Source organism: Dasypus novemcinctus, chromosome 13, assembly GCF_030445035.2.
Source record: "Dasypus novemcinctus isolate mDasNov1 chromosome 13, mDasNov1.1.hap2, whole genome shotgun sequence".
Lineage (NCBI taxonomy): Eukaryota > Metazoa > Chordata > Mammalia > Cingulata > Dasypodidae > Dasypus > Dasypus novemcinctus.
Genome location: NC_080685.1, coordinates 57393478 through 57416412, shown reverse-complemented (window position 1 = coordinate 57416412; position 22935 = coordinate 57393478). Strand labels below are relative to the sequence as shown.

The window sequence follows — 22935 nt, the reverse complement described above, 5'->3', positions numbered from 1 at the left end:
AAAGAAAAGTACAGGACCAGATGGCTTCACAGGGGAATTCTATCAAACTTTTTAAGAAGAATTAACACCAGTTCTGTTTAAACTCTTCCAAAAAATTGAGGAGGAGGGAAAATTACCCAACACATTTTATGAACCAACAACACCCTAGTATCAAAGCCAGATAAAGATACTAAAAGAAAATTACAGACCAATCTCTCAAATGAACATAGATGCAAAAATTCTCAACAAAATACTTGAAAATTGAATCCAACAGCATATTAAAAGACTTATACACCATGATCAGCTGGGTTTTATTCCTGGTATGCAAGGGTGGGTCAACATAAGAAAATCAATTAATGTAATACATCAAACAAAACGAAGGAGAAAACCATATGGTGATCTCAACTGATGCAGAAAAGGCATTTCACAAAATCCAGCATCCTTTCTTGATAAAAACACTTCAAAAGATAGGTATAAAAGGAAAGTTCTTCAACATAATAAAGAGCATATAGGAAAATACCACAGCCAACATTGTACCCAATGGGGAGAGGTTGGAAGCATTTCCTCTAAATCCAGGAACAAGCAAGGATGCCTACTGTCAGCACTGTTATTCAATATTGTGTTTTAAAGTTCTAGCTAGAGCAATTAGACAATAAAAAGAAATAAAAGGCATCCAAATTGGAGAAGAGGAAGTAAAACCTTCATTATTTGCACATAACATTATCCTACATTGGAAAATCTGATATATCTTCAACAAAGCAATTACAGCTAATAAATGAGTTCAGCAAAGTGGCAGGATATAAGATCAACACACAAAAATAAGCAGCATTTCTATACACTAGTAATGAGCAAACTGAGGAGGAAATCACTTTAAAAATTCCATTTACAAAAGCAACAAAAAGACTCAAATATCTAGAAATGCATTTAACCAGCAATGTAAAGGATCTGTATTCAGAAAACTACAAAATACTGCTAAAAGAAATCAAAGAAGACCTGAACAAATGTTCTTGTTCATGTATTGGAAGACTAAACACCATGGAGATGTCAATTCTACCCAAATTGATTTATAGATTCAATGCAATACCAATCAAAATTCCAACAGCTTATTTTACAGAAATAGAAATGTCAATAACCAAATTTATTTGGAAGGGAAAGTTGTCCGAAATAGCCACACACAAAAAAAAAATCTTAAAAAAGAAGATCGAAGTTGGGTAACTCACACCTTCTGACCTTGAAGTGTATTATAAAACTACAGTGGTCCAAACAGCATGGTATTGACATAAAGATAGACACATTGGTCAATGGAATCAAATTGAGAGTTCAGAGACCCACACCTCTATGGTCAACTGATTTCTGATAAGCCTATCAAGTCCACTTTTCTGGGACAGAACAATCTCTTCAACAAATGGTGCTGATAGAACTGGATATCCATAACCAAAAGAAAGAAAGAGGACCCTTATCTCATTCCCTATGTGAGAATGAACTCAAAATGGGTCAAAGGCCTAAATTTAAAGGCCAGCACCATAAAAATCTTTGAAGATAATGTAGGGTAACATCTACAAGACCTTTTACTAGGTGGGGGTCTCTTAAACCTTACACCTAAAGCACAAGCAACCAAAGAAAAAATAGATAAATAGGACCTCCTCAAAATTTAACTTTTGCACCTCAAAACACTTTGTGAAGAGGGTAAAAAGGCAGCCTACTCAATGGGATAAAATATTTAGAAATCACACATCTGACAAGTGTCTAATACCCATGACATATAAAGAGATCCTACAACAACAGTAAAAAGACAAATGACCTGATTAAAAAATGGGCAAAAGACCTGAAAAGACATTCTTCTAAAGAAGAAATACAAATGGCAAAGAAACACATGAAAAAATGTTCAACATCACTGGCTATTTGGGAAATACAAATCAAAGCTATAATGAGATACAATTTCAGACCAACTAGAAAAGTCACAATTAAAAAAACAGAAAACTACAAATGTTGTGGAGAATGTGGAAAGAAAGGAACACTTATTCACTGTTGGTGGGAATGTAGAATGGTACAGCCACTGTAGAAGTCTGTTTGAAAGTTTCTAAGGAAATTAGATACAAATCTACCATGTGACCTAGGAATACCACCGCTAGGTATATATTCAGAAGAACTGAAAGCAGTGACACGAACAGACAACTAAAAAACACCGATGTTTATAGCAACATCAATAAACAAATTGTGTTATATACACACAAAGGAATATTATTCAGCTGTAAGAAGAAGTGAAGTCATGGAGCTGAAGCATGTGACAACATGGATGAACCTGGAGGACATTATGTTAAGTGAAGCAATCCAGGCACAAAAGGACAAATATTGTTTGATTGTGCTATTATGAACTAAATATAATGAGCAAATTCATAGAGTTAATAGCTAGAATATAAGTCACCAGAGAATAGAATGTGGTTAGAGAATGGAAAGCTGAGGTTTAATCTGTACAGAATTGGTAAAAAGTTGTTTGAAAATGGAAATGATTAGAAGTGGTGAAAGCACATCAAGGATTTGTAATTAGTAGCGCTAATGTATGGGTATGATTGTGGTTTGTTTTTTGTTGGTTTTTTCTTCCTTTTTTTAGAGCAAAGAAATGCTCTGATATTGATTGAAGTGATCGATGCACAAATGTGTGATTATACCAGATGCCATTGATTGTACTTTTTTTTTTTTAGGTACTGTGGCTGGCTGGGGATTGAACCCAGGACCTTGTATGTGGGAAGCCAATGCTCAACCACTGAATCACATCAGCTCCCCTAAGTTGGTTTTGTTGTTTGTTTTTAAGAGGTACCAGGGAAGAAACCCAGAACCTGTGGGAAGCAGGTGCTCAACTGCTTGAGCAATACCCGCTCCCTAATTGTACACTGTAGATAAATTATCTGGTTTATAAACAACAATAAAATTAGAATAGTTTGGGGAACAAATACAGCAAATGTAAGATATGGATTTTGATGATGCTTCCATAATTTGTTACAAATGTTTACAAAAATGCAAGGTATTGTTGGTGGGTGATATATGGGAGCCCTGTATTATATTATGCATGTTTGTTAAGATCACAACTTCTTCTATATACTTATTGTTTATGTATGTTCATGCATGAATGATATACGTCAATAAATTTTTAAATGGAAAAAAATGTATGTTGTGTATGTTGTTTAATTTTCACATTTTAATGAATTTTCCATTTTTTCTTCTTATTGTTTCCTAGGCTTCATTCCATTGTGGTCAGAGAAGACACATTGTATTATTTCAATAATTTTGTAATTTATTGAGACCTTATTTTAGTGGTCTATCCTGAAAAAGGATCCATGGGCACACAAGAATAATGGTATACTGCTGCTTTTGGGTGAAGTGTCCTATTTACATGTCTGTTAAGACTTTTAGCTTTAGAGCAGGGATTCTTAAAAAGGGGTCTGTGAGCTTGAACTGAAATTAAAAACAAAACAAAACTATTCTTCCTTCAAATCTGTCAATATTTGCTCCATATATTTTGGTATTCTACTGTTAGGTGCATATATATTTATAATTGTTACAGATTCTTGTTGAATTGACTTCTTTATCAATATGTAATGACCATCTTTGTCCTTTGTAACAGTTTTTTTTACTTAAAGTCTATTTTATCTGAGACTAGTATAGCTACCCCAGCTCTGCTTTGGTTACTACTTGCATGGTATATTTTTTTCCATCCTTTCACTTTCAACCTAGTTATATCTTAAAATTTAAGATGAGTCTATTATAAATGGCATATTATTGTGTCACACTTTTAAAATCTATTTTTGCCTTTTGACTGAAGAGTTTAATCCTTTCATATTTAAATATTTAAATTAACTACTGATAATGCAGGACTTTCTTCTGCCATTTTGCTATCTTGTATTTGTTAGTTATATCTTTTTTGACCTCAAATTTTCCATTAATGCCTACTTCCATATTTATTTCTTTGTATTGTCCCATTTTGCATCTCTTACCATGTCTTCCTGAATATAGTTTTTAGATTTTTTTTTTAATGCTTACCTTGGGGTTAAAATTTAACATTGTAAATGTATAACAATCATTTTATTTGATACCAAATTACCTTCAATAGCATACACATACACTCTTCCTACACCTCTTTGACCCCTCATCTTTTTTTGTACTTGTTACAATTTATTTGTACATTGTGTATCCAAACCATAGATTTATCATTACATTTTACGTATTTGCATTTTAACACCTGTAGGAAGTAAGTAGATTTACATACCAAAAACTACAATAAAATAGTACTGGAATTTGTAATTATCCATATGGCTCCTGTTTTAGTTTCCTACACTGCTTAAAGCAAATACCATGAAATGGTTTGGCTTGAACAATGGAAATTTATTAGTTTATAGTTTTGGAGCTGGGAAAATGTCCTAATTAAGGCATCATCAGGACAATGCTTTCTTCCCAAATTTCAGTTGCTGGCAATTGTTGGCTCCTCTGACAGGTTACAAGGAACATGGTGGCATCTGCTGGTCTCTCCCTTCTGTTCTGGGTTTTGTTGATTTCAGCTTCTTGTTTCCATGGCCTTCTCTCTGTCTGAATTTCATTCTCTTATAAAAGACTCCAGGACTCCAATAATAGAATCAAGACCCATCCCAATTGAGGTGGGTCATACCTTTAATTGAAGGAGCCTCATCGAAAAGTCCTACTTACAATGGGTTTACACCCACAGGAATGGTGTAGGTTTAAGAACAGCTTCAAACTAGCGCAGTTCCCTTTACCAGAGATCTTTATTTCTTCATGCCACTTTGATCTACTTTCTAGTGTCTTCCCTTTCAGTCTGAGGAACTCTCTTTAGCATTGCTTATCAGGCATGTATATTAGTGATATACTCCCACAGCTTTTGTTTATCTGGGAATGCCTTAACCACTCCCTCGTTTTTTAAAGTCTTGCAGATATAAAATTTTGGGTTGGCAAGTTTTCTTTTAGCATTTAAAGTATTTCACACCATTGCCTTCTTTCCTCCATGGTTTCTGATGAGAAATTGGGACTTAATCTTATTGGTATTTCCTTGTATTTAATATGTTGCTTTTCTCTTGCAGCTTTCAGAATTTTCTTTTCCTTTGTATTAGACAGCTTGATTACTTCTAGTTTGGGCATGTTTCTCTTTGTGTTTATCCAGTCTAGGTTCATTGGGCTTCTTGAATGTGCATATTCATATATTGCATTACATTTGGGAAATTTCTGCCATTATTTCTTTTAATATTCCCTATGTCCTTATCTTTCTTTTCCCTCTGGTAATACCATAATGCATATATTGATTAGTATGTTTGATGGTGTCCCATAGCTTTCTTAGGTTCTGTTTGCTCTTTTTTATTCTTTTTGCTTTCTGCTCCTCAGCCTGAATTATTTAAATTATCTTGTCTGAGATCACTGGTTATTTCTTCTGCCATCTCCCACCTAGGAAAACATCTCGGGAATTTTTCATTTTAGTTCTTGCGTTCTTCAACTCCAGTATGTCTGTTTGATTGCTATTGAGAATCTCAACAAGATTCCTATATTTCTCATTCATTGTTTTTTTCATACCTTTAGTTTCTTCTCTATGCTTTCCTTTATCCCCCCGAGGATATTGAAGATTATTTTTTAGGAGGTACTGGGGATTAACCCAGGACCTTGTACATGGGAAGCAGGTGTTCAACCACTGAGCAACATCTGCTCCCCAATGAGAGTTGGTTTTTTCATTTGTTTGGTTTTTAGGAGGTACCAGGGATTGAAACTGGGACCTTGTACATGGGAAGTAGATGCTCAACCACTGGAGCTACATCTGCTCCCCAAGGCTTATTTTTCAAAAGTCTTCATCCAGTAAATCTAAAATGTGATGCCCTTCACTGATGGTTTCTGGATTTTTATCTTATTCCTTTGGATTGGTATCATCTCCTGTTTCTTTGTCCTGTAATCTGTGTTGTACACTCTAAATTTTAATATTTTAAAGGTGAATTCTAGTATTTAGTCCCTGAGCTGTCTGTTCCTTAAGTAGGTATCTAGTTTGTGATATGACAGAGATTTTCTTGAATGCCAGGAGGTAATCAAAGCAAAAAAATCAAACAAAAAGCACCTATCACAGTGTGTGAAAATGGCTCTGCTTTGGCTAGTGGTCTCCTACAGAACTTAGCCCTTCTATCCAGAAACATGGGACTGTTTAACATAATGAACCCTGTTATGGAAAATAAATGTGGTTAATAGTACAAATGTAAGAATGATCTTTCATGAACTAGAAGAAATGTATGTCACTATTACAAGGTCTTAGTAATAGGGTGATATATGGGGGGAAAATACACCTAATGCAAACTGTGGACTATAGTTAATAGTAACTTTTTTTTTCTTTTAGGAGGTACTGGGGATGGAATCTAGGACCTCATACATGGGAAGCAGGTGCTCACACACTTGAGCTACATCCACTCCCCAATAGTGATATTTTAATATTCTTTCATCGGTTGTAACAAAGGTACTACACAAATGCCAGGTGTCAATAATAGGGGGGTATATATGGACTTTTCTTTTTGGAGCAGTGAAAATGTTCTAAAATTGTGAATGCACAACTCTATGATTATACTGAGAGCCACTGATTGTAAGGATTACATGGTGTGTGAATAAAACTGCTTTTTTAAAAAACAAAAATAAAAAAAAGACTTTGGAAGAAAAAAATGAAGCGCCTCCTGAGGCAATTGTGAAGCTTAGTATCCTGTCTTATCCGAGCCTACATGGAGCCAGGAAGCCTGCTTCCTTGCTTATGCTTGTACTTGTTCTTGGCCTCAGGAACTCCTCTTTTCAGTTTACAGGAGTTCACATGCATGCCCCACACCCCGTAGAGTTTCACCTCTTCCTGGGTGCTCTCTTGAGTGACTAAATGCCTTAGTCCTTTGCTCCAGGCCACTTCAACTTAATTGTTTCTTCCACTGTCCTAGCTGTCTCCAAACTCTGCCCTCAAGACAAACTCTGGGAGGATGAGCCTGACACAATTTCTCTCCACCGTATAGACTGGCACTGACATCCGTATACCCCAGGATGCTACGAAAGTCACTCTGCCCCCTCTGGAAAGGGCCAGACCCATAATAAGAACATAAGCTGGCTTCACCCTGTTGTGGAGTGGGTGGGAACAGCCAGCAAGGGCACCAGGACTTTCTTCCATGGCTTTCGAAGCTGTGTTTTCCTGAGTCAGCACTTGCCCAGGTAATACAGCCCTTTACCTGTTTTCAGTAGCTTTGAGGAAGGGTACTATCTTTAAGATTCCCCCACCTTCTTTGCCCAAGGAAGTTGGAACAATGCCGTCCTCAGAATTGGCCCCCTGGGATCTGAAGTAGCTCATTAAAAGCAATGATCAGCATCGGGCCACTTCTCTCTGGCGTTTGGAGGAATAGTTCCCAGCCTGGCACCAGCAAGCTGCACCAGGAGCCCAAGCTGCAGTCCCACTGCGCCTGTTGTGAGGGAGGGGCTGGTAGATTGTAGCCCTGCAGGAAGAGTGGAACTCACTGGTGTTTGCTGTTACTTACCAGCTTCTTCCTCCTACTCCTCCCTGGATGCTGCACAGTGTTCCATTAGACTCCAGAGTTAACAAAACAATAGGTGAAGACCATACCTGCCACTCCAAAGAGTTGTTTTGGTGGAGGGACAGATTTGTGGAGATTTCTACTCTACCATCTTCCCAGAATCCTCTCTCTGTGTATTGTTTTTTTATATTCTCTTCTGTGGATTTTCTGTTTGTGGCCTTTGCCCATTTTCCTATTGACTTTTATTTTTCTGTGAGCTTTATATGTTAAAGATAAATGTTTTGTCTATGTCTATCAAATTTGTGGATAATTGTCTCCCTAATGTGGTGTTTGCTTCTCCCCCCCCATTACTTTATAAGTTATTATGTGCTTTCATAAACCTTAGCTCATTTGAACCTTCAAACAACCTTAAGGGAATAGTAGGACAGATATTATCATATCCATTTTGCATTTGAAAAACTGAAAGCATTTGTTTGGTGTATTAGTCAGCCAAAGGGGAGCTGATGCAAAATACCAGAAATCTGTTGGCTTTTATAAAGGGTATTTGTTTGGGGTAGAAGCTTATAGTTGTCAGGCCAAAGTCTGTTGCCACAGGTTGGAACAAGATGGTTGCTGACATCTGCAAGGGTTCAGTTGCCTCTCTCTTAAGGCTCTGTGGCAGGGAAGCAAACTTGGCCCAATGGATAGGGCATCCACCTACCACATGGGAGGTCCGTGGTTCAAACCCCAGGCCCTCCTTGACCCATGTGGAGCTGGCCCATGCGCAGTGCTGATGTGCGCAAGGAGTGCTATGCCACGCAGGAGTGTCCCCTGCGTAGCGGAGCCCCATGAGCAAGGAGTGCACCCCATAAGGAGAGCCGCCCCAGTGTGAAAGAAAGTGCAGCCTGCCCAGGAATGGCACCACACACACGGAGAGCTAACACAGCAAGATGATGCAACAAAAAGAAACACAGATTCCCGGTGCTGCTGATAAGGCTAGAAGTGGTCACAGAAGAAAGCACAGCGAATGGATACAGAGAGCAGATAACTGGGCAGAAGGGGAGAGAAATTAAATAAAAAATAAATCTTTAAAAAAAAAAAAGTCTCTGTGGTCCCAGCTTCTTCCAATATCATCGTAGGCTGGGATAAGTCTCGTCTCTCTCCTGGGTCTCTTTTCTTTCAGGGCTCAGGTGCTCTGCTCTCGTCACAAGGCCAGCTGTAGCCTCTCAGGCTAATGGCTCTCCTCTCTTCCTGGGTCTGTGCTGCACTAATGGTGTCTTCTCTCCTTCCTCACATATCTGCTTCTCTGTGCGTTTACTTCCTGGGGTTCCAGCAGCAAAAACTCTTAACTCTCTCCTCTGCCCTGAAGTTTTCTCAGGGCAGACATGGTCCAATCAATGCATTAATCATAATTTAATCAAGTAAGAGTGAAACCTCCAAATCCAATACAATCTAATATGCCCAGAGGAGCAGACCAGTTTACAAAAATAATTCAATATCTATTTTTGGAATTCATAAACAATGCCAAACTGCTACATTTGGTAATGAAAGATGTTATAAAGTTTATTATCAAAGATATTCCCCTTGGGTAAGTCAAAAGTTAAAGAAAGATTTCTTTAAACAGAATCTGTGGATAATGTCTTTGTGATGTTTTATTTCATGGGCTTTAATTTCTTCCAAGAAACAGTGAAAAACTTATCTAAATATTCAGTTATGTTAGAAAATATGCACACTGAAACATAATATGAAAAAATGGAATATTTTCTCTTTTTTCCCACATGTGTTTTTTTTAAACAAATAATTTTTATTGGTATATATTAGCAAAGCATACCATTCATCCAAAGTGTACAATCAATGGTTTTTGGTATAATCACATAGTTGTGCATTCACCACTTGAATAACTATTAGAGAATTTTCATTATTTCAATAATAATAATAAAACTGACAAACAAAAAAATTCCTCACCTCTCAATCTTTCTGTGCTTCCCCGACTGTACATAGCTGCTGTTTCTGGCTAGTCTACCCAAAGTGTATAACCAATGGCTTTTAGTATAATCACAATGCTGTACATTCATCATCTCAAAAATTTTAGAACAATTTCATTACTCCAAAAAGAAAGACTCCACACCCCTTAGCATTCCTTCCTCAGACCTACATAAATATTAATCTTATTTCATCTTTATAAATTGATTTAAATTTCCATTTTATATAAATGGAATCATACAATATGTATTACTCCATGTCTCGTCTCCTTCACTTAGTATAATGTTTTTATATTGTTTTTTGTATGATATTGACATTGTGAGTATTAATTTACATTTGCTCAGCTTCAAAGAAAAGTGGTCTTATGTATGCAATTCTACCCATATTCATATTCACATAATATATTTATATTTGACCTAATATATTTAGCTCAAAATAGGGCAGTCATACAGTATTTGTCTTTTTGTGTCTGATTTGCTTCACTCAACATAATGTCCTCCGGGTTCATCCAGGTTGTCATATGTTTCACAACTTCATTTCTTCTTACCACTGCATAATATTCCATTGTGTATACACACCACAATTTGTTTATCCATTCATCAGTTGATGGACTCCTGGGTTGTTTCCATCTTTTGACTGTTGTGAATAACGTGGCTACGAAGGCCGTAGGCAGATGTCTATTAGTGTACTGCTCTCAGATCTTCTATGTATATACCTAGCAATGGTATTGCTGGGTCACATGGCAAGTCTATATTCACCTTCCTTAGGAACTGCCAAACAGTCCTCCACAGTGGCTGTACCACTCTACATTCCCACCAGTTTAATAAGTATGAAACAATATCTTACTGTAGTTTTGTTTTGTTTTGTTTTCTCTCCCCTCCCCGCCCCTCCAGTTGTCTGCTCTCTATCCATTCCCTGTGTGTTCTTCTGTGTCCACTTGTATTCTTGTCAGCGGCACCCGGAATCTGTGTCTCTTTTTGTTGCATCATCTTGCTGCATCAGCTGTCCGTGTGTGCTGCACCATTCCTGGGCAGGCTGCACTTTTTTTCCTGCTGGGCTGCTCTCCTTATGGGTGCACTCCTTGCATGTGGGATTCCCCTATGTGGGGGACACCGCTGCGTGGCAGGGCACTCCTTGCGTGCATCAGCACTGCACATGGGCCAGCTCATCACATAGGTCAGGAGGCCCTGGGTTAGAACCTTGGACCCCTCATGTGGTAGGCGGACATCCTCTCTATTGGGCCAAACCCACTTCCCTTATTGTAGTTTTGATTTGCATTTCCCTAATTGCTAGTGATGTTGAACATTTTTTCGTGTGTTTCTTTACCATTTGTATTTCTTCTTTGGAATGTGGTATTTGTTTTTTAATTCTGTACATAGCAATTTTCTGTCATAATCTTTAAATTCTTATATTGTTATCTATCATTATTTCCTTTGTGATTTCTTCCATTGTCTTTTTTTTTTTTTAAAGATTTATTTATTTTTATTTATTTAATTCCCCTCCCCTCCCCCGGTTGTCTGTTTTCTGTGTCTTTTTGCTGCGTCTTGTTTCTTGTTTCTTTGTCCGCCTCTGTTGTCGTCAGCGGCACTGGAAGTGTGGGCGGCACCATTCCTCGGCAGGCTGCTCCCTCCTTCGCGCTGGGCGGCTCTCCTTATGGGTGCACTCCTTGCGCGTGAGGCTCCCCTACGCGGGGGACACCCTTGCGTGGCACGGCACTCCTTGCGCGCATCAGCACTGCGCATGGGCCAGCTCCACACGGGTCAAGGAGGCCCGGGGCTTGAACCGCGGGCCTCCCATGTGGTAGACGGACGCCCTAACCACTGGGCCAAAGTCCGTTTCCCTCCATTGTCTTTATATGTAGACCATCCAGTTAAATATTTACTATTTTTTCTTATTGGTTTTTATTATTTAAATTTACTCTATCTATGGACTATTTCAGTTTACATTGTTAAAATTTTTTTCTCATAGACTCAAGAAATATGCTTAATATTATTACATAACCCTTTCCTTCTCACTGCCATACAAAATTACCTTTATATTTTTAATTTTGAGTGTAATTGTAATCACCTGGGGAGCTTTAAAAACTACTGGAGCCTGTGTCTCGTCCCAAGAGGTTCTGATTTAATTGTTCTGGATGTAGCTAGATGCAAGGGGTTTTCAGAGCTCCTCAGATGATTGTAATGCACAGCCAAGGTTAATAACTACTGCCAAAGTGTTTAGACTTGGTTCTCACTCACGAGCAGGAATAAGAATCACTTACGTAGTTTTGTTTGTTTTTTGAAAGGTTTCTTATTTTATTTTATTTCTCTCCCCTTCTCTCCACCCCCCCCTCCCAAGTTGTCTGCTTTCTGTGTCCATTCGCTGTAGTTTTAAGCAATTCTGCCTCACCCTAGAGATTTTGATTCAGTTCACCTGGCATGGGACCTGAGCATATGGATTTTAAAAAAAATGCCAAAGGTGATTCTTAGTGCATCCTGGGCAGATTCTTCTCTTACAGGACCATCTATTTAGTTTTATTCATTTATCTGGTTTTCCTTCGGCTATGCTAACCCAATTTGATTACTGCAGCTTTATCATGAGTTTTAATATCTGCTAAGGCTAGTCCTCTGTATAACTCTTTTTAAAAATTGTAGATATCTATTTTTACCTGTTTTTACTTTTACGTCAGTGGTTCTCAGACTTTAACATGGGAAAGTGGCAAAAATATAAGGGCTAAGGCCCATCTGACCATACGCTTAAGCTCTGTATTATTAGCACCTAAGGTGATTCTGAAACGCACGAAGTTTGAGAACCCCTATTAAAGAATCTAGATAACCCTCCTAGTAATGTCGTGTATTTTCAAATAATCTTATTGGGCTTTTGATTAAATTTGCATTTAACCTCCCATGCAGTCTTCAAGGCTCAACTTAAGACTCACTTTCTCTATGAAGACTTTTCTTGGTACTCCAGCCCACATTCACTTCTCACTTCTCTAAACCCCTGATTAACGGATAGCGAATTGTTGAGCTTTGTACTTACTTTTTCTTTCTTATAACAGAGTTTGGCTCTCCTACAAGATTGTAAGCACCTGGAGGACAGAGACTGTTGTCTCTTCCATAGTTCCTAGTGTGGTACTAGCACATGGAAGTCACTTAGTAAATGCTCACCTTCATAATGTCCACGAAGTCCTTGAGTTTATCAAAATCCTTGTCCATTATATCCTTTATCTAAAGAGTAAGAGAGTCATGGCTTGCCAAGGCACAGAGAAAATTACTGAAGACAGTTGTAGAGTCTTCTTTGGAGTTTTTAAAGCAAAGGACAGCAATTGCTACTCTGGAATAAGCTGCATAAAGCTCAAAGGAAGTAATAGCCTATTAAAGCCACTTTCCTCTCAAGGATTCTCTAAAAACTATGGTGCATGTACCATCAAGTCACGTACCAGTATCAGCAACCTGGATAAAACCTATCACAAGGCTTACATGTGGAGCTCAGACCACAGTTTCAATTGGACCTTCTTTCCTGATTATTCCTTTTTTTTTTTTTTCCCCATTAGTTTGCTTTAGGTGGCTCCATCTTAGAACCTAAAAGAGTGTTCTGGTTCTACAGTTTTCCCAGGAGGGGTGAATAAGGAGGACAGAATTGGTCTTTGACTGCCCTCAAATGCTAAATCGGCCCCTCTCACTTTGTTATCACCAAGGTTACATCACCCCCAACCTTATCAGTGCAATGCATTAGAGAATCTCCCCCCAAATTGGGTTTAGGCATCAAATAAGAGATGGATATCTGAAGCCACCCAGCACTTAAGCACCCTTGGGGATTGGGGATGAATTAGTTTGACTGTTTTTTCCATGCAATTTCTGATTTCCTTCATTATTCAAAGTTAGGAATTCATTTTTTATCAAGGTACCCTTTTCCTTCATGTTGTGTAAAATCTCATCCTGTTACCTGTTTTATCTCATCCATTTTTTCCTTGAGCTCTTGCCTCACCTCCTTGAGTTCATTCTGAGGAAATAAAATGGGGAAAAGGAGAAGTAAAGAAATGTCTTGGATGAAAACGAAATTGTCAAAAGGAGGGAAGGTAAGATCCTGGGGCATTGCCAAAAGAGGAGGAGGCAAGGATGCTGTTAAGAAAATAGGATATGGGACATGGAGATGTCACATGTCTCCTGATTATGATGCACTGAGAGGACACATCATAACTTGATGAAAATGCATAATCTGAATCTAGTCATGAGGAAGCATCAGAAAAACCTAAATTAAGGGTCATTCCATAAAAAAAATGATCTGCCATCCTCAAAAAATGTCAATGTCATGAAAGACAGATGAAGAAATATTCCAGATAAAGAACTAAAGAGACATGGTAACTAGACATGCTATGTGATGTGACCCTGGATCAAAAAAGTTTTTTTTTTCTGTTACTATTAAAGACATTAGTGGGACAATTCGAATAAGGGCTACAGATTAGTACTATATCCATGTTAATTTCCTAATTTTGATAATTTTGCTGTGGATGTTGTTTTTAGGAAATATACATTGAAGATATACATGTAAAGAGACAACTTATTCTCAGATGATTCAGGACATAAACTGTGTGTATGTGTGTGTTTATGAGAGGGAAGAAAGCAACCATGAAAAAATGCCCACAATTGAGGAAATTGGATAAAAGTTATACTGGAATTCATTGTACTGTTGTTGCTACTTTTCTGTATGTCTGAAATTATTTTTTTAAAACTTTTTAAACAAGGAAAGAACCTTAGGGAATGAAGTTGCAGGACCTAAGCATAACTGTAGATGCCGGCAGGCTAATGTGTCCTCTAAGTCTGGTTTAGTTGTCCCATCAGCTCTTTACAGTGCTGACCCAACTCCTTATCATCTGATTTCACACACCTTTAACTCTTGTGTCCCTCCTGTTTTGGTAAATGGCCCCTCTTGTTTAACTCCGTTGTAGTCACATGTCTGTTGATTGAAACCAGAAAGAAAAGAACATTAGAAAGTGCAGGTGTGGGTGAATGAGGCAGGAGAGATGACTCCAAGTTTCTTTTCCTCACTTAGGACCAAGGCAGAGAGCTGAGGGCTGGGGGCCACACCTGTGCAGAAGCTGCCTGGACCACCTCTTTCCTTTCTCCTCCTTGCCCACTAGGCGTCAGTTGTTTCTGCCCCTTGAGCAGCCAAGCCCATTTCCACCTGGGGACCTCTGTGCTTGTGGCTTTCTCTGCCCAGAATGCTCTTCCTCTTCTCTTTGCATGCAGTCTCTTCTTGTCTCTCAGGTTTCAGCACAAATGAAGGCCTTCCCTGACCATCCAGTCATGTCTCCCTATTTTAATTCCTGGCAGAGCACATAGCACTGCTGATGTTTTCCTTGTTTATCTGATGGGCTTCTAGTGTGAAGGTCTATGAGAACAGAGAGTTCATCTCTTCCATCCCCCAGCACCTGGGACAGCTTCTGACCACCAGAAACTCCAAGCCACCTCCATACTGCCCCAGGTCTGGCTGCCTGCAGAGCCTCCAGAAAGTTCTCTACTTTGGCTCTGCTTTCATTTCCATTGCCTTGGAGTTCTTGCTCTGCAGAGAAGCTGGGATTCAGCCTGGGGGTCATCAGGACTGGGAGACGGCTTGGAGGCCACTGACCAAGGAGTGACACCCACTCCAACCCTGCCTGCCCAGCTGTGCTTGAACTTGGGCACCCAGCTTCCCCAGAACCCTGATCTCATTCATGACAACCCAAATCTTGCCACGTTATACTCTTCTTATGAACATATACCTGTGCATTGAGCAGGCAGCCTTCTCACTGCTGGAGGGATCTGGGCAGAGAAAGTACTTTAAGATTATTTTAAAGAAACCATCTAAGAATTGTTTCAGGAGCACAGGTTTTGGGGGCAAACAGGCCTGGGTTTGTCCTCTTCATTAGCCATGTCAACCTGGGCAAGTTATTTAGTCTCCATTTCCTTTTTGAAAAATGGGGGTAATAATTATATTTATCTAATAAGGTTATTAGGAGTCTTAGAAATAACTGTCAGGTGCTGATTTGGCACAGGTCTCACCTGGGGTCTCTGGGGATATTATAGCTCCTGTCCTCACCCCCAGGCCACGGATTAATCCCACCCCCATTCCAGGCAGAGAAGACATGCTCAGACCAGAGAGGTAAAAACCCAAGGATTCAAGGGAACATTCTCTGTCTCCACCCTCAACCCCATGCCCTTTCAGTAGGAGCTCAGAGAGGCCCCACATTGTTACCAGATTTGTTTTCTTCCGTTCTGTCCCCTTGGCTGACATGATGGAGGAGGCCACAGCGTTCTTCAATTCCCAACCTCCCTGCAACAGCCCCCGTGACCAGGCAACTGTCCTATGCAAATCACAGGTCAGGGCAAGGGCAGAATGGTCAACTCTTTGTGTGCTGTTCAGCTGAGGTCACAATGCTCTGTTCCCACCTGCTGGCCGAGGGAGGGGGAATCAAGGCACCTTGATGAGGTGCCCTGGCCAGGTTCAGAGCCATGGGGTCTCCTAGAGTTGTCCAGTAGAGTCCATGCCAAGGAGTGTTATGGCCTGTTGTGGCCAAAGCACAAGCATACCTCATGAGAAGTAAGGATTCTTGGTGACCCGGAGTTCCTTCCTCAGCAGGAGTAAACTGTGTGTTGGAAGGTTGTGTCTACTATTCACAACCAGCCTTTTTGAGTCCACATGTGATTTCCTCCACTGTGCTCTCCAGCTGTATTAGTCAGCCAAAGGGGTGCTGTTGCAAAGTTCCAGAAATCTGCTGGTTTTTATAAAGGGTATTTATTTGGGGTAAAATCTTTGAACAGTCTCAAGGCTGTGGAAAGTCCAACTCAAGGTACCATAAGAGATACTTTCTTACCAAAGTTAGTTGCCACATGTTTTTTTTTCTTTTTTAAAGATTTTTAAAATTTATTTCTCTCCCCTCTCCCCTCACCTTCCCCCTCCCCTCTCCCCCCCCCCCCACTCCAGTTGTCTGCTCTCTGTGTCCATTCACTGTGTGTTCTTCTGTGTCCACTTGAATTCTTATCAGTGGCACTGGGAATCTTTGTCTCTTTTTGTTGCATCATCTTTCTGCATCAGCTCTCCATGTGTGCGGTGCCACTCCTGGGCAGGCTGTGCTTTTTTTCACATGGGATGGCTCTCTTACAGGGTGCACTCCTTGCACATGGGGACACACCCACGTGGGGGACACCTCTGCGTGGCACAGCACTCCTTGTGCACATCAGCACTGCACATGGGCCAGCTCACCACACAGGTTAGGAGGCCCTGGGTTTGAACCCTGGACCTCCCATGTGGTAGGCGGACATACTATCCATTGAGCCAAATCCGCTTCCCAGCTGCCACGTGTTCAAACAAGATGGCGGACGACTCTACCTGGTCTCTCAGGGCTTCCTGTATCAGTCTCTGGCATAGGACTCGTTTCTTTCTGGGCTTCCTCAGCTGCTCTGTTCTTTTTCACTGCAAACTATCAGGAGAATGGCTCTTCTCTCCCTGGGGCCCCAGAATCAAACATGACAGAGCTCTCTCTTTCCTTGTCTTCTTGAGTGAGTGCTCCTTTATATTAGCCCACCAAGGGGGCAGGGACTCAACTTGAGTCATACCCTACTGATGTGGTAGAATCAAAATCCCTAAATTTATTTATCAAATAAATATAAAACCTTTGAATTTAATGCAACCAAAGGGTATCACACCCAGAGTAACAAACCAGTTTACAAACATAATATTTCTTTTTGGGGGACTCATGAATAATATCAAACTGCCACACTTGCCATGGACAGACTCTTCCTCGGCCTGAAGCTGCCTTGGGTTGGGCTGGCCTGTGGCCTGGCTGGTTCAGCATGCATGGACTGCCTGGCCTGGTCTGCACTGCGGAGGGAGCACCATCTCAGGGCATTCATTTCTGGTGGGCCTGGCCACATGGCTGCTCTGTCCTCTCAGTCCCCATCACCCCAATCCTTCTGGTGCATCTTTCACCCTGGAAGAGGGTTGGGGCAAGAAGCAATGCACGGACAGTGTTAAAGGTAAAAATGTCAGGGAGGGGAGAGGGTCAGGGAAAGGAATACTAAAGAAAAGTCCATTCTGAGGGTCGTGGCAATGTGTGCTCATAGTGGAGAGTTGAAGGAACGTGGTATTCCATTTCAATGGGAGCTAAATCATTCAGAATCTGGGTTTGTGAGTTTAATTTCCATTTTCTTCCTATCACCAGGCAATCTCCTTCCTCTTCCCTCTCATTTCAACCACTAGTTACCACAGAAAAGGCCAAATTGGAAATTCCGAGGACAGCACAGAATATATGCATGACACAGACTGCAGGGGAACTCATCATACTCCCCCTCCCATTCCATTCCCCTGTGTGTACCTGTCCTCAGCAGCGAGATCCTGTTGTGAGCCCTGAAACCTCCTCCAGCTGCTGCTTGCAGTGCTTCTGATGCATTTTCTAAGTGATTATTTCCTGGCCGCCAACGTGGAGACGAATGTTAATGTTATTCCATCACCATGGAAGAAGCTCTGTTCAGCTGGGGTGGGGGAATGGGGGTGGCAGCGAGCTTCCCAGGCCTCACTGTCCCCTCTTGTGAATGAGGGCACTGGACCTCTAAGGTCCTTTCCTGCTGAAACCTTCGCCTTAAGTGAAACCATCATTTAGCTTGGGCCTCCCGGAGCCGCTGGCCAGATGGTTTGCACAGGGAATCACACAGTGAACAGTGCCTCCACCTCCACATGCAGCAGTCCCGTGAAAAAGGGCACCATCTCCTCTTGTTTTGGTGTGAGATCCTCAGGGACCTGCAATTAAAGTTTCCTTTGCTTGGCTGAGTGGTTGTTGAATGGGCCTTATTCTGGCCAAGCACATTGCAGAAGTCCCTGGCCTGGATATTAGGAAACAGGGCCTAAAGGAAATCAGGTGAAACAGCTTTAGAGAGTATAAAATGTTACATATAGATAAGAGGTTTTATTACCATCATTTGACAGAAAGTTAAGGGATCCACATCTCTGTCAAGTACTATTTGTTCCCAAATACATCATTGTTGTTATCACTATGTTCTAGAAGGGCTGGGGAAGTCCTTTTGTTGAACCTGAATAAATGAGTCTCATGGCATTTTCTTCTGCCTTAAGAAGATTTTGCAGCTGCATGAGGCACTAAATTGAACCAGCAGTGCAAGGCTGGATAACTCTGGGGCATAATTTTGTTCCATGCAAGCCATAGGCAGTTCTTACCTGAGGAGTCTCCACATAATGTTTTTCTTACCCTCATCTCCAAGGCAAAATCCTTGGTACCAGGGCAAAGCACATAAAGCCCACTGATGTTCCCTAGTAGCCTGGGAGAAAAGAGATATTCTCAAAGTGGTTGCACATCCCTTTTCTCTTAGTTGATATCATTTGGATTGCCTTTTCTTTATAAGTACCCAGCTTTTCAGTTTCCTGAAGACAATGTTGTACAGAGGCTATTGGCAGGGGATTAACAAAAAGGCCTTTAGGTCTTTGAGTTTGGCCTCTTATGGTTCCAGGGATACAAAATTTCAGAGCCTTGCCTACAATGAAGCCCGGGCTCACCACCACAAGTCTAGGTCCAGAGAACACAAAGAATCAGCTCTTGGTGACCCCAGTGTTCTAAAGTCCTTTGTTCAGTGTGGAACGTTTTGCAAAGGTGCTCAGAATCCTGATGGCTACAGTCTCCAGGCAATGTCTGCCTGACATGATCGCCATAAATAACCTAGATGATTCCCTCTTAAAACGCTCTGCCAATTCATTTCCTGACATATACTAAAAGGGTGCCCTCAACCAGAAAGACTCTGGTTCCTAGCCCTGGGGAACCTCTTACATAAATATTTTAGAGATTTTATGTGGTTGGTTACTGTTTTGTCCTAGTTGACTGATTTACAGACCTTACACAGCTTTCTCAATGCACGTTACAGATATCTTTTATAATTGACATGTTGATTACTATGCAATTTCTGGCCCTTTTTAGAAATAGTATATCAGACCTTTGGCCAGTCTCATAGCTCTATTATAATATTGTTTCTATAGAAAATATATTCAATTTATATCATAAGAATGTCTAGTTCCTCAATTTTGGAATGAAAATTAGCATTCTGAACAGAATTGTTAGTCCCCAGCTATTTTGGTATGCCTAGCAATGAGTGCAAAGTCAGAGCAAAGATATGTATGAGGAGCGCTGGCTTTTCTCTCCTCTGTGCTCAAAATCATATAGACATTCTTGCCAGGGCCTTTCTAGGGCCCAGGGGAAGCCATTACTATTCCCACAACCAACCTTTGCACAGCAGCCTGATGTGTGAGATAAAACAGGAGCTACCAACAATCAGAAGCTCTCCCTCCTCTTGCCAAATAGGGCTCCCTTCCTTAGCTGAGGGTCCCTTTACCCTGTTTGGATGGAGTCCAGGTAGAAGCTGGCAGCTATTTCCCTCCTGCCTCTTTCAGTTTCCCTGCTGGAAGGTTGTCTCCAATTGCTCCCCTAGGCTCTGATTGCCTCTCCTCCTCCTTGTCACTGAACTACAAAGCTGAGTGACATAGGATCCTCTTTGGATTGGCCTTCTTTGGAGAAGTATACTCAAATGGTGTCCAACAAGCCGAGGCCACACTGTTATTGCTTCCTAGCATCCTAGGAAGATGGACAAATGCACACCCATGGCTACTGCATAGAGGTAGCAAAGATTTAGCATCCAGGGGGCTGGATGGCTGGCTGGAAGCATTGCTCTAACTATAGCTTATGCATATTTGCTTTCTGAATTACTTAGGGGTAGGCTAAATGCTGTAATATCCCAAATGTCATTGGCTTAACATAATGGAAGCTCATTTCTTGATCTCATAAAGTCCTTAAAAGAATCAAGTTGTTCTGATCAGAGGGCATTTCTCCTCCTAGTAATGACTCTAGGATCCAGATTCCTTCTGGTTTGTGGCTCAGCCATCTTCAAAGTGACTTTCAAGATCCCTGTTCCCATATGCATCAAACAGGAAGGGCAAAGGGGGTGGATGGTCACATATGGGAGGTTTCCATGGAATCCTAGAAGTAGCCGGCATCATTCCCACTCACATTTCATTGACTGGAGCTGAATCCCAAGACCACATCTAACTGCAAGAAAAGCTGGCAAAAGTGACCGAGTTTTTCTCAAGAAAGAAAGGAAAGAATACTTTCCTTTTACTTTTTTTAAAGTTTTAGACAATTTAAAAAGAATTTTTAAAAAGATACTTAGATTACATAAATGTTACATCTATGGAGATTATCATGTGATTTTTTTCTTTCAATCTGCTAATGTGGTGTATTATACTGATTGATTTTCTTATATTGTCATCCTTGTATACACCTGCTTAGTCACGGTGTATAATTCATTTGATGTGTTGTTGAATGTGATTAGCAAGTATTTTGTTGAGGATTTTAGCATCCATTTCATTAGAAAGATCGATTGGTCTATAGTTTTCCTTCCTTGTGGCATCTTTATTCGGCTTTGGTATTAGGGTGATGTTGGCATCATAGAATGAGTTAGGCAATATTCCCTCCACTTCTCTTTTTTGGAAGAGTTTAAGCAGGATTGGTGTTTGTTCTTTCTGAAATGTTTGGTAGAATTCACCTGTGACATCATCTGGTCCCTGGCTCTTCTTAGCTGGGAGATTTTTGATGACTAATTCAATCTAGTTACTTGGTCTGATGAGTCCATAAATTTCTACTTTCATCAATGTAGGGTGCTTGCATGTTTCTAGGAATTTGTCCATTTTATCTAAGTTATCCATCTCATTGGCATACGTTTTTCAAAATATCCTCTTTTGATGCTTTTTATTTCTGAGGGTTCAGTGGTGGTAGTCCCTTCCTAATTTCTTACTTTATGTATTTGCACATTCTCTCCCCCCCACCCTTTTTTTTTTATTAGTACAGCTAAGAGTTTGTCATTTTATTATTCTTCTCAAAGGACCTACTTTTGGTTTTGTTAATTTAAATAGCATTTAAAGCCTACTTTGTCTGATATTAGCATAGCTACTCTCACCATTTTTTGGTTATTGCATGCATGTAAAATTGTTTTCCAACCATTCACTTTCAGCATCCTTGCATTTCTGGGTCTCAGGTGAGTTTCTTCAGACAATATATAGATGGGTCATATTTCCTTATGCATTCTGCCAGTCTGTGTTTCTTGATTGGAGAGTTTAATCCATTAACACTCAATGTTATTACTTCAAGAAATTACTTACATTAGCCATATTGCCTTTAGGTTTATGTATGCCATGTGTTATTTTTATTTCTCTTTTTCTCTTTTTAGTTATTCTTATAGTCTCCTCCAACTCTTTCTCTCCTGTTTTTTACTTTCAGCCTGCAGAACTCTCTTTTAGCATTTCTTGGAGGGCAGGTTTTTTATTGACAAACTTTCTTAATTTCTGTTTATTTGTGAATATTTTGAACTCTTCCTCATTTTTGAATATCAGCTTTGCTGGATAGAGAATTCTTGGCCGGAAGTTTTTTCTTTTAGCCCCTTAACTATGTCATACCACTGCCTTCTTGCCTCTATGATTTCAGATGAGAATTCAGTACTTAATTCAGCTCTTAATCTCATTGAGCTTCCCTTGTATGTGATGGATCTCTTTTCTCTTGCTTCTTTCAGTATTCTCTCTGTCTTGAGTATTGGACAATCTGACAAATACATGTCTTGGTGTAGGCCTGTTATGATTTACACTGTTGGGGTGTGCTGCACTTCCTGGACATGTACATCTATGTTCCTTAAAAGAGCTGGGAAATTTTCAGCCATTATTTCATCCAACACTCCTTCTGCCCCATTTCCCTTCTCTTCTCCTTCTGGGATGCCCATAATGCATATGTTTGTGCATTTCACGTTGTCATTCAGGTCCCTAAGTACCTGCTGGATTTTTTCTATCTTTTTATCTATCTGTTCTACTATCTGATTTCAGATGTACTGTCTTCCATATAACTAATTCTTTCCTTTGCTTGTTCAAATCTGCTGTTATGCGCTTCCAGTATATTTTTTATTTTTTGCACTGTACCATTCATCACCATCATACCCATTATCTTTTTATGTATGTTTACAATTTCTTTGGTATGTTCTCCCAGGGTCTTCTTAATATCCTTAATCTCTTCCTTCACTTCATTAAGTGATATTTGTTTGGACATCTCTGATTAGTTGCTCCATGTTTTGCATCTCCTCCTATTTTTTTAGTTTGTCCACTAGACTGAGCCATGTCTTCTGGTTTCTTAGTATGGCTTGTAATTTTTTGTTGGTGTCTAGGCATCTGTCTTGATGGGTTTGTTTGGTCAGTTAGCTTCTCTCTCTACTCTAGGGTTTTATTTTGTTGTTGTTTTTGTGTGTGTGGTAAGGTTTCACTTTGACACTTCTTTCCGCTTATTTTGTTTCCTTGCTGTTGTCTATGTTCCCTAAAAAAAAAAAAAAAAAAAAAATTAGGACCAGAGAAAAGGATAGAGATACAAAGAGAAAAAGAATAATAGTAATAATAACTTTTAAAAAAGAAAAAGAGG

General features: G+C 40.1%; 1 protein-coding gene across 5 annotated transcripts in view; it reads right to left on the bottom strand.

Annotated features, from left to right (window-relative positions):
• The window catches only part of TEX35 (testis expressed 35), a 35435-nt gene extending 19642 nt beyond the window's left edge, over positions 1-15793 (bottom strand). For 4 of the 5 annotated variants that reach the window (XR_009180309.1, XR_009180310.1, XM_058275394.1 and 1 more), the window contains exons 1-4: positions 15687-15793; positions 14340-14408; positions 13398-13454; positions 12620-12679 (exon numbers count right to left, since the gene is read on the bottom strand). Coding sequence is in view for 3 of the 5 variants with exons in the window: in XM_058275394.1 (XP_058131377.1) it covers positions 12620-12679; positions 13398-13454; positions 14340-14408; positions 15687-15725 (225 nt within the window). In the remaining 2 variants the exon portion in view is untranslated. The remainder of the gene's footprint in view (positions 1-12619; positions 12680-13397; positions 13455-14339; positions 14409-15686) is intronic. The other variant, XM_058275396.1, reaches the window with a different exon arrangement.
• Between the last annotated feature and the right edge of the window lie 7142 nt (positions 15794-22935).